Genomic DNA, 12448 nt, shown 5'->3' on the forward strand with positions numbered 1-12448 from the left:
ACTCAGCTCCTCAGAAGGACCTCTTAGGCCAAAGGGCTCAGCGCAGTGCCTGGGCCACACTGGTCTAGCTTTGTCTATTTTCAAAAGGCAATCTGGGACTGGTTCTCGCAAAGCTCCACCCCATTGTGTCTTGACAGATCTGCCCCTTCATCTTACATCACGTGGGAGAACATGCGGAACTTAGTACAGCACAGAGCTTCAGTTTTGCAGCAAGACATGGGTAGGAATCCCAGAGTTAACATTCACTAAGTGTCTTTAAAGGAAGCTATTTAGCCTCTCTGAGCTTCAGTTCCCTTACCTATAAAATGTGGACAATAATGCTACCTAGTGCAGTAAATTATTATGAGAAATAAATCAATGAGTGCCTAGTGCAGCACCCAGCTCATAAACCCTCAACAATGTTAGCTATTTTTTAATAGCATCAGGTATGGATGAACTGACTCGAATCTTCTCTGTTTTATGTTTGGGCAACTGTCATCCTCATCATCTGGCTTCTAGCTCCAGGTTTGAAAAAGATCATGGGGAACCAAAAGGATAAAGAAAACTTGGCTGAGTTGGCAAGATTGTTGATGCCATTAAATAAGAAAGTGCTATGAAATGCCACTGATACTGATAGGTGGGGAGATACCATATCAAACACAACATTTGAGACCATATTAAGGATTTTAAGCAGGGACAGACCATGATGAAATTTACCATTTGAGGAGCTCCCTCTGAGTGGCAAAGGGTGTGTTGGTGGGGCCAGAGAGGAAGCAGGGAGATGCTATGTGACACTGTGAAGGGAGTTCAGGTGAGAGAAGACAGTGAGTTGGATTAGAGTGGAGGCCATAAAGAGAGTGAAAAAGTAAGAAGAGTTCACGCATATTTTGGAGGTAGCATCAACAACATTTACTGAGGGGATGGATGAGTTGATAGAAGGGAAGAAGTCAAGAATGACTTTCACATACTTGGCAAAACAATTTTATATATGGTGATGAGAGAGATGGAAAAGCATGTTTTGGGGGGAAATTAAGGTTTCAATTTTAGACTAGTTGGATTTGAGATACCTGAAAAGCTAGCAAGTAGAAATATAAGATAAACAGTTGAGATTATATTGTTTATAAAATTCTGTACCCTAATTTTTTTTTTGAGGAAGACCGGCCCTGAGCTAACATCTATGCCCGTCTTCCTCTATTTTATATATGGGATGCCTACCACAGCATGGCTTGATGAGCGGTGCGTAGGTCCATGCCCAGGATCCAAACCGGTGAGCCCTGGGTCACTGAAGCAGAGTGCATGAACCCAACTGCTATGCCCCTCTGTACCCTAATTTTTATATAAAATTGTATCATAACCATTTCTTCATGCCATCGTATAATTGTCATCGATACTACTATTCGCTACATGATATTAAATTGAAAGAATGAACCATAATTTATCCAATCCTTCAACTCTTGTCATATATTTATGTGAGTACTTCATTATTTAGATAGCATTTGTGGTAGGCAGAATACCGGCCCCTCTCAAGGTGTCCACATCCTAATCTCTGGAAACTATGAATATGGCAAAGGGGAAGTAAGGTTGCAGATGGAATTAAGTTGCTAATCAGTTGACTTTGAGATGGGGAGATTGGCCTGGACTATTCCAGTGGGCCCTATGTAATCACAAGGGTCCTTATAAGTGGTAGAGGGAAGCAGAAGAGACAGGAGCAGGGAGATAACATAATGAAAAGGACTGGGCCCGACCTTGCTGTCTCTGATGATGGAGGAATGGGGCCATTAGCCAAGGAATGTAGGCAGCCTCTGGAAGCTGGAGGAGACAGAAATCTAGGATTCTTCCCTAGAGCCGTCAGAAGGAATGCATGTTTGCTGATATCTTGATTTTAGCCCTTTGAGACCCATTTCAGACTTCTTAGCTCCAGAATGGAAGATGGTAAATTTGTTTTGTTTCAAGCTACTGAGTTTACAGTCATTCGTTAGAGCTGCAGTAGGAAATTAATACAACTCTGTAATATTCCTCTTTAAGCCCTTGTTATCATTGCAGATTGTTTAAATGATATACACATTGTGAAATGGTATTTTTGAGTCAAAAACAGAAGTATTTTAAAATACATAACATTAATTTCCAAAATGTCTTAATCAAATGACATGCCACCAATAATACATGATAGTGCCTATTTCACTTTCTTTTTAATAAATTTAAGGTGTGGTTCTATCAGTCTAAAATTTTACACATGGTTAGTAAGCAAGCCTCAGATCTGTCTGTTCTTGATAACTGTTTCACGCTCTATCACAGTATGGAAAAATGTGCAGCAAGCAATTCAAAACTGCCAGCAGCTCCTATTTAGCCTTTCAGTCTGTGTTATCAGGTGTGAGTATTGGCCTCATATTACAAGAGTATTACAAGAACATTGTATTACACTCTTTTGAGTGTTACAAGTGAGTATTACAATACTCGAATGTGTATTACAAGAGTATTGGCCTCATATAAAGACTCTTAGCTATTTGACTCTTAGAAAATCTGCACTTTGACACTTCCTCAAGAATTGGCAGTACAGAATAATACTCACAGGTGGTGAATGCAAGACATCTTTAGGAAAAATCCTCCCAATCCTTTTTTAGTTATATATAAAACATTTGAAATCACTCGAAAATGAACTGAATGTATGTCTCCACGTAAATATTTGCCCATACCCTAATGGCATGTTTTTACAAACAGGCACAAGGGGATGTCCCGGTAGGTGGTATCTGGCTCACTACTAACTCAAAAACATGTCTTTGACACGTACTCTCTAAAATCCATTTGGCTTGAATTAAATTACTCCATATATGAAGGTGCTTAGCAGTGATCTGGAGTCCTTTCAGCTCTCCAAAGTAGTCTACTTTTTTAAAACCTCACTATAATATCTTGCTACTAATTTCTCATAGAATATTACGAATAGGCCCTGCTTAGGATCAGATAACCTAAAGAAGCATTGTTCTGCTTCTTGTCCTGGCTGTGCAATTGAGGGATAGCGTCTGCTTTGAAAACTTCCCAGTCCAAGCTCGTGTCTGCCGTGCTTTACAGAGCGAGCTCCTCTGGGCTCAACTGGCACCTGGTAATACATAGTTCTGGACCCATTTGTCAAGGAAATGCAGGCTTTGCCTACAGGTACCCTAGAGACACACCTCCAAGCAGAGGAAGGCAACCCTCCTTCTAGATGTGAATGTAAACACAAGTGCCCCATTTTTGCAGGAGAAGACTGCCTCTGCCAGAGGCTCACCTGATTTCACTTAAACTCACCCTCCATTAAAAATATAGGATTCCATGGGGCCGGCCCCATGACCAAGTGGTTAAGTTCACATGCTCTGCTTTGGTGGCCCAGGGTTTTCCGGGTTCGGATCCTGGGTGGGGACCTAGCACCACTCATTAAGCCAAGCTGAGGCAGCCTCCCACATAGCACAACCAGAAGGACCTGCAACTAGAATACACAACTATGTATTGGGGGACTTTGAGGAGAAGAAGAAGAAGAAAAGAAAAAGAAGATTGGCAACAGATATTAGTTCAGGTGCCAATCTTTAAAAATATAGAGAGAGAATTCCAGATTACAGTTTCAAATTGGCTGATAGCTGTCTGATTTCTAGTCCCTTTTGGAGATGTGTAAGAGAAGTTGTAGCAAGATAAATTTGTCTAAACTAGGACATGCAATCAATTTACTCTCCTAAATACTATAAATATCCATGATTTAAGTTATACCACAAGAAACCTGCATGCTCAGGCAGCATTAACTCCACAGATAACCATCTCCACTATGTTGTTTTTTCACGTTATGCTTCTGGTTTTCTTTTGTTTTAAACAAAAGTTACTATAAGAAATAATCATATGAAAACTGTCACTGAGTGTGCTATAGTAGTGCTGTTAATAACATCCATGAAAATTCAACATGATCAATTTAAATCTAAGTAATTACACTCCTCTGTTTGGGGTTCACTGACAGGAAGTTAAGAGACAAATTTATTTATTTATTTATTTATTTATTTGGATAGGAAGATTGGCCCTGAGCTAACATCTGTTGCCAAGCTCCCTCTACTTTATATGTCAGATGCTGCCACAGCATGGCTGTTGAGTGGCATGTGGGACATGACCAGGATCCAACCCTGCGAACCCCAGGCCGCCAAAGTGGAGCACACAAACCCACTACACCACCAGGCAGGCCCCAGTTGAGAGACAATTTTAAAGCCTGACCAAATCAAGTTGTTAGCCCTTTTGTCTAGAATATTTGTTTTCTTCTTTTTCAAGACACTGATTCTCAGTTTTCGTTGTGTTATAGCATTGTATACGTCTCATTGTGGGGTATTTTACACCCTTTGTGGATGGCAGGCTATAAAATGGTTAATACGAATTAAATCCTGGCCTCTTTTCTCTCCCATTCATCCTCCTCACTGCCAGACATAAATCACATTGCTGTTCTCAGAAATTCTCCATGGCACTCCAACACATAAATATGTGACAATTGCAGTGTCATTTCTGAGTCCTGAGTCTGGCATTCAGGACTTCCATTAGTTGCCTCTCCAGTTCACCCTGTAATTACTCTTCTGGCTCCACAAGCTTCCTGGCAGTGCCTCTGCCCAGACACGCTCCTTTCTCTGGAATGTCCAGGCCACTCTTCAGCCTCCCCATCTTTCAAGGCGCATCTTAAATGAGACTTAATGTACAAAACACTACAATGGGAATTAATTTCTCACACATTCCCATGCAATTCTGCACCTATATTTTGCTATTTATAATAGTCTGATTTTGATTATTTTAATTCTTATGATAGCAGAATCATAACAGTTAATTGGTAATATAATTAATAATTGGTATATTAAAAGCTTAGTATCTGCTGGGGACTGTACTAATTGCTTTTACTTTATATTATCTCATCTAAACTTCTTGCATTTCAAAAAGATTTTAAAGGGATTACATAAGAGTGTGAATGATCCAGTGGAACGGCATTGATATGTTCTTAGAGCCAGGGGAAGACAACATTAAAGTATACTAGAAGACTCAGAGAAATGAAGAATCCGAATAAGTAGTGAAAGGAGTTTAGATAGAAACTGGGGAGGAAGATACAGATTTTAGTAAGACAGAATTCTTGGTTAATATGCAGTTTGAAACAGGAAGGCATAGGTTATGAGAACTTCCATTTGGGCGCCAATCCGTGTTGGCTTGGTCACTATATTCTCTCTCTCTTTCTCCCTCTCATCTCTCCCTCTAGATGGATAGATATGTACACATCACATACATATCTCTCCATCTCTATCTCTGTGTGTGGGTTTATGTGTGTGTTTGGTACTTCAAATGTTTATGAAGTTCGGCATGTTAGATTAGTGTCACAGTTTACATTAAAGTGCAACTGATTAATTTATAAGTGACTTTAAGTTGCAAGGTATAATAAAATTTAGCTAGGCTTCTAAAGGGTATTGAAATATTTAAGAAAGCATGAGAATCAAAATATATACAGATTTTTTCAAGTATGTGTTTGGGATGTATTTGTCAGAGAGTTAATGTACTTTAAAATTGGGTGTATCATCTTTGCAGCTAGTTTAAGTATTTACGAGAGGTTAATGAACTCAAGTTGGTAAATGGGCCAAGCATTGCTCCAAGGCCCTCTTGTAGAAAAAAATTATTAAAGTTTCTAGAATCTGATGAGGAAGGACTTCATTCACAAGCATCTGGTCCAGGTACCAGGTAGGTGGCGGTTGCCCACTGAGCATTCCTGGGCTGGCAGTGGGAGGCTCTGCAGTGCTGTCCAGTGGCTGTTGCTTTGGACATCCAGGCTGGAACAGGGTCTCCTCTTGCAACTCAGTGAGTCACATGGAGTCTAGTTAGTGCCTGTCCAAGTTGACTCTGACTCTCCAAATGTGAGTGCTCTACCCCCAAATCTGGCTTCCAGATTGCTGACTTACTCATCCACTTCCTGATTATTTCAAGGGATGTTGTTCCTACGTATGCGAATCTGCTCCTCCTCACTCATTCTTTCTGATACCTGTAACTCGGATTCTCAAACACACCCAAAGACTCACCCCCTCCACTTTTATTGTCTCAATCAATCCTCTTCCATTCACTGAGTGCCCAATCCATGCCAGGAAGGGGATGAGAGGATTCACAGTGCCTGGCTTGGGGCATTTACAGTCTTTTAGAGGGATGAACCTCATTCCCCACCCCACCCCTTATACAAACACACATACACACCCATGCACAATAGATGGGGAGTCTCCCAGAGTAACACACGAAAGCTGACCCACTGCATTCCCAGGTTAAAAACTGTTTGCTTCACACATAGTATGGCAGGAACTACAGGAAGTGAAGGCTGGAAAGCACACCACCCCATCTTCCTGGAGTATAAAAATGTTATAATGAAATGAAACATCATAGAGTTGTCAACTGCACATTCATATATTTGTGCATATATTTATATTTATATAAAAAATATGTTTCTTTTTTGCGTTACTGGGAGACAAAGCAAACTTTCCTGCAGCAGTATAAAAAGAGACGTCTTTTCCTTAAATTGTGAAATGAAATAATGAAAAAACCATGAGCATTTGGTATAACTCCAGCAATTTTGATACATTTGATCATAACATTTTTACCTGATTGCATTCCATAGAATTATAAAGTCTATTTGAAAAATGTTTTACCCTAAAAGTCTTATGATCCTAAATGTCTTTTTGTTTAATTGGTAGACAGGTCTACTGTCATATCCATGTAAACAGTGCCTCCTAACACCAAAACCAACTAACCAAGCAAACAAATAGAAAAAAATGTATTCTACTCATGCTGTGTTTATTAGTCAACATAGCCTAGCTACTATAACAAACACCCCCTAAACTGTTGTGTCTCAACCCAGTGGAAGTTATTTCTTGCTCATATCCAAGTCTTGTGTGGGTTGACAAGGTCCTTGCTCCACGCAGCCATAAAAGAAGCCAGATTCCTTCCCTCATATAGTCTCACCATCCTTGAGTGCCTTGTCCTCTTCTGAATTCAGGTACAAGAACAGGGAAACAAATTGAGTTTAGAGAAGACGCCCCTGCACTACCTGGAATCAAAGATGACCTACATGCCTTCTGTTCTTTTGGCTTGAGTAGAACTTGGTTACATGGCCCTATCTACCTTACAAAGTCAAGAAATGTAGTTTACCAGTGAGCCCTTCAAGCGTCTGCCACAGTCTACCCTTCTGATCCTCAAACATCCAGTTACTCCTTTTGTCTTGTAAGCAGAACACAATCCCCCAAGGAAGAAATCCCATAGTCTGAACCAGCTCAAAATATAGGGTCTCCAAGTGACATGTAATTCTCTCTATCATGTCTTCCTATGGCTCCTATTTGTTCAGCAAACTATGAGATAAACATATGACCATTTCTTCCTGTTACCCAGCATCCAACGGTCACTCAGGTGCAGGAAAACTAATAGAAACTACCATCTGCAAGGGAAAATAATGGGCGAAAAATGGCAGTCACTAGGCCTTAGTTCTCTGAGATCAGCTGGGCAAGCACTATGAAGTCATATTCTTCCCCACTCCAACATCCAGAAGTGATACAAGTTCTGTGTTAAGGTCTTGATTCAGCTTTCTGGAAAGAACTCCTTTTTCCTTTGTTACTCATCATTCTGCCATTGGTAGGATTATTCCCTTCGTAGATTGTGCCCTCTTTGATAAGGTAACTTTTGCAACTCACTTTCTAACCAAGTGTAGTTTTAGGGTCTTGGAAAGAGTCTTGTTTTGTTTTGTTTTGTTTTGTTTGGGGTTTTGCCTGTGGTTACCTTGGGGATATGATTCCTCAAAAACGTCGTAGACTTCTACATGCTTCCAGTCAGTTCTACATGCCAGTACCCATACCCAGATTTCTTTCCCAGCAAACATTCTTATGTTTATCTTATTTATTTGCTTCACTTTCTCAAGGTCTTTCTTGCTCAACTGTAGCTTCTTTGACACTTTTTGGAAAAAATAAACTTACACGGGAAGGCATTAGACCTTAATATAATCTTGACTGAAAACCTCAGTCTGAATTCTTTCCAAACCATTCTCGATTTTATCTTTTTCTATTTATTATCTAGAAGTTAACCAAGTTTCTCAATCCTGCAGTTCTCCAGCTTCCTGGTTTCCCTCTGTTCCATTGCCTTGCTGCCTGCAAAAGAGGCAATTTTTTTAACAGCTTTATTGAGGTAGAATTCACATACCAAAAGTTCACCCTTTTAAAATGTGCATTTTGGTAGTTATTAGTACAATCACAGAGATATATAAGTATTACCACTTTCTAGTTCCCGAATACTTTAATGACTTCGAAAAGGAGCTCCATATGGATGAGCTGTCACTCCCCATTCCCCCTTCCCCTAGGCTCTGGCAAACATTAGTCCACTTTCTGTGTCTATGGATTTGCCTAATCTGGACACTGCACATAAATGGTATCAAACAATATGTGGCCTTTTGTGCCTTATTCTTTAACCTAGTATAATGTTTTAAATGTTGATCTGTGCTGTCACATATATTACTATTTCACTCCTTTTTATTGCCAAATAATATTGCAGTAGATGGATATACCACATTCATCAGCTGATGCACATTTGGGTCATTTACATATATTGGCTATTATGAATAATGCTTCTAGGAACATTCTCATACAAGTTTGACATGAACATTTGATTTCAATTCTCTTGGGTATATAGCTAGAAGTGGAACTGTTGTGTCCTATGGTAACTCTATTTTTCACTTTTTGAGGAAACAAAGAAATGTTTTCCAAAGTAGCTGTACCATTTTACATTCCAACCAGTGATGTACAAAGGTTCTAATTTCTCCTCATACTGAATGAGACTTGTTATTGTCTGTCTTTTCTTATAGCCACCCTGGTGGATGCAAAGTGGTATCTCATTATGGTTTTTGTTTACATTTCCTGAGTGAGTACTGATGGCAAACATCTTTTCACATGCTTATTGCCCATTTGTATAGAGAAATGCTTATTCAAATCCTTTGTGCACTGTTAATTGGGTTATTTTTCATTTTATTGTTAAGTTGTAAGAGTTCTTTAGCTACTCTGGATAAAAGTCCTTAATCAGATACATGATTCATAAGTAATCTCCCATTCTGTGGGTTATATTTTCATTCTCTTAATGGTGTCCTTTGAAATACAAAAGTTTTTAAATTCTGATAAGGTCTCTTCTTGTTTCCTATACCAGTTATTACTGAGGCACTTTCCTGCTGCAACAAACATGGTCGTGATGTTGGTGAGGGTGATGACTGAGCGTGATGGAGACAAGGGTGATCTGCTGCCTTACTGAGTGCTAAGCTGTGTCAGGCACTGAGGCAACTAAATTACACATATTCACTCATTTTTATGCCTAAGACAACTTGGTAACATAAATATGATTTTTCCCATGTTGTAATAGAAAGATTGAAATCCTGACAAATTAAATAATTTGTTCCTCATATCAAAAAGTAATTAGGGAAAATAACATGGATTTGAAATGATATAGAAATAGTGTTTAGTATGGCCCAAAATTCAGACAACACTGATTGTGAGAGCCTGAGCCTCAGGATCAAAGAAGGACAGAAATAAACTAAAATGATGATGTGATATTGCTAACAAGCAGATTTTAAAAGGAAGAAAACATATATCCCATCACAAAAAAATGTCACTTTATTCAGGAAATGGAAGAAAAGGAACAATTGCCCAGGTGATAGAAACCCCTGCCCAGGTGACAGACAGACACAGAAGACATCAAGAGCATCCCCTGCTGGCACCCAGGAAGAGAGCTGCTGCTCTTCCTCCTGAAGCTCTGGGATGCTGGTACAGCTGAGAATGCCCTTCCTCAGCTACCTCCCGGAGAGGAGCGGTGTGACAGCCTCAGGACGGAACGCTTTTGCTGTCAGGAGTCACACAGGCATTTTACAGGCTGAAGGATGGAAAAGCCACTTCTGTATCCATGATAGGCTTGGAAGAGCAGGTGAAGGTGGAGCTGTGGAAGCAGGCGAGCCAATGGTCCTTCTCTTTTCCAGATCCTGATGCTGCTGAAGCTGTTACTTGCTCTTGGGTGGGCACTTCTGCTGGCATGGTGGAGGAGGTTGCACAGGAGGGAATTTCTGCTGCCTCTGTGGGGGTGGGCACGGCTCAGGGCATTTTGGGGGTGGGCACGGCTCTGGGCACTTTGGGGGTGGGCACGGCTCTGGGCACTTAGGTGGGCACACAGGAGGGGGCTGGCAGGGCTGCTTGCACTGCTGCTGTTGATAAGACATCTTTCTGGAGTCTTAGGAGCTGAAAGAAATTAGAGACAGTGTTCGCAAGAAGGGACTCCTCCAGAGAGAGAAACCAGGGCTTATAGAATACCACGAGATGTTCCCCCTCCCATTCCCAAGATTGTGCTTTAATCTCTTAACTCACTTTTTAATAAATTTATGGCTTCTCCCTTCCTCTTTAGCAAAATGCTCCATCAGCATTGGGAAAAAAACCCTCTTTTCTCATACCATTTTTCTAAAAAAAATCTGTTTGAAAGAACCAAGTCATGTTATTTGTATGAAAATAACATCTTCAAGAAAGGCCATCAAGAATTCTGAAACAACCTCACAAGCAATTGTTATCATCATGATCTCTGCTGAGATCCCAGTAAGCTGACTTAGGTACAGAGCAAACAGCCATCAGGAAGAATGCAAGGCCTCACACCTACTAAGACATAAGCTTTTGAAATCCCAGCAGAAGGAAAAGGACCTCAAAAAGATAGACAAAAGTACTTTGGTCTTTCCTCTTCTTCACATCAAACCTTTCCTATGAATTTCTTGTCCATACAGGACGTCAAACTAGCTACCAAAACACAAGTCAGAACAAGATATCATAGTGCCCCAAGGCTAAGCTTCTATCCCCTAAGCAGCATCAAACCCACGATAGTATCTATGGACCCACCAAACTTGCTGTCTCCAGACCAAATTCAACATCTGAGAGCACCAAAAAACAGATGAATGGAAGAAATCAGACTCACCACGTTCTCCAAAGGAGGTCGGGACTCGAGTACCAGAAGGATGGCAGTCGTGCAGCAGAGCACCTCTTTATAGGGCTTGGCGCTCCCCCCTCCCATGGGGAAGTGCGGCTTCCAAAAACTGGCCTATCCAAGAATTTCCCAACCAAAATGCAAATCCATCCATAACTGGCTTGACAGGGATACTGGAAACAGGAAATATCCCGCTCCAGGATCTCCTCACTGGATTAGGTGCTCATGACTCATGAAGGTCCCACCTTAGCTCTCAGTGTCAGTGACTTATGACAGGGGGAGACTTTGGAGATTCTCTAACTGGTGGTCAAAGGCTTTCTTTGATTGGTGAAGATGACCCTTTCTATCTTTCACCTTCCCTGAATCATAAAACTGCCTGCTCTGTGCCACTTTAGCTGACTGCCATTTTGCTGTATGTGCTGGGTTGAAAAGAGACTGGCTACCTGATGACACCTTTCTCTTTAGCCCAAGTCCTTCTGACAATGCATTTTCCCTGGATCCATGGCTTGCTAATCTAGTCTCCTTTCTTCTTCTAAAACGAACTGATATAAGGCTGCAGATCAGCTTAATAGCCTTCCCAAGATAATACTTAGAAATATTCAGTAAAATGGTGACTTCTAGGGTCCTATTTTCACTGCTTTGGTCCTTCAAATAGAGGACATAAAGCTGATTCCGGTGGCTTTTATAAATCTGTACGAACCTGGGCTGCATGGAATCCACAGGACCACAACATCACCTATTGTAATTCAGATGTTCTGGTAGCTCTGTCCCTGGATCTACAACAGAAAGCAAACTCTGCTCATAATTCACCAACATGACATACTACCTGCTCCTGCACAATTTCTCCCAACTGACCTCTTTCTACTTCTTCAACTTTTGAAGATAAGTTGGGGGATTGTTCAAATTTCCTTGCTTCCTATGTCTTTGAAATCACTGGAAATTCAATCCCATAAGCAATGCCTTTCAAACAACTAATTTTATGTGTATTTTACATTTATTATTTAAATACATTTTGTTTGACATAGAATCTATTGGTAAGTTCAAGACAAAGTTAAATCACGTTATTAATAATTCACTCACTGAAGTTAATTGCCAGTCGTTTACAACTTCTTAATCATTAGCAGTAATTTCACTATAATTTTTACTTATTTTTAGGATTTTCCACATTGATCACAGAAATCTATTGCCATCTCTGCTTTTTTCGTATAATTTGTCAGTGTAGTAGAAGGAAGATGTGATGGTTAATTTATGTGTCAACTTGACTGGCCATAGGGTGCCCAGGTATTTGGTCAAACATTATTCTGAGTGTTTTGTGAGAGTGTTTTGGATGAGATTAATATTTAAGTCAGTAGACTGAGTAAAGAAGATTATCCTCTATAAAGTAGGTGAGCCTCATCCAATCATTTGAAGACCTGAATTGAACAAAAGGCTGGCCCTCCCCAGAGCAAGAGATAATTCCCTTCCTTGATAGTAT

At 40.4% G+C, this 12448-nt stretch overlaps 1 protein-coding gene across 2 annotated transcripts; it reads right to left on the minus strand.

The window, feature by feature from the left end:
* Positions 1–9609: 9609 nt before the first annotated feature.
* LOC106846210 (small proline-rich protein 2I) lies at positions 9610–11122 on the minus strand. Of its 2 annotated transcripts, XM_044758404.2 has the most exons (3): positions 10966–10999; positions 10374–10474; positions 9610–10247 (listed from the first exon to the last, which is right to left on the minus strand). In XM_044758404.2, exon 3 carries the CDS (start codon positions 10226–10228, stop codon positions 10013–10015), a length of 216 nt encoding a protein of 71 aa, XP_044614339.2. In that variant the 5' UTR covers positions 10229–10247; positions 10374–10474; positions 10966–10999; the 3' UTR covers positions 9610–10012. The 2 variants fall into 2 exon arrangements, with proteins under 2 accessions (XP_044614339.2, XP_044614338.2); XM_044758403.2 differs by lacking the exon at positions 10374–10474 and having other exon boundaries at positions 10966–11122.
* Positions 11123–12448: the final 1326 nt, after the last annotated feature.

This window comes from Equus asinus, chromosome 25 (assembly GCF_041296235.1).
Source record: "Equus asinus isolate D_3611 breed Donkey chromosome 25, EquAss-T2T_v2, whole genome shotgun sequence".
NCBI lineage: Eukaryota > Metazoa > Chordata > Mammalia > Perissodactyla > Equidae > Equus > Equus asinus.

What these genes read in the sequence shown, in the direction of transcription:
- LOC106846210 (XM_044758403.2), bottom strand. Translation starts at nt 10,228, where the DNA reads ATGTCTTATCAACAGCAGCAGTGCAAGCAGCCCTGCCAGCCCCCTCCT.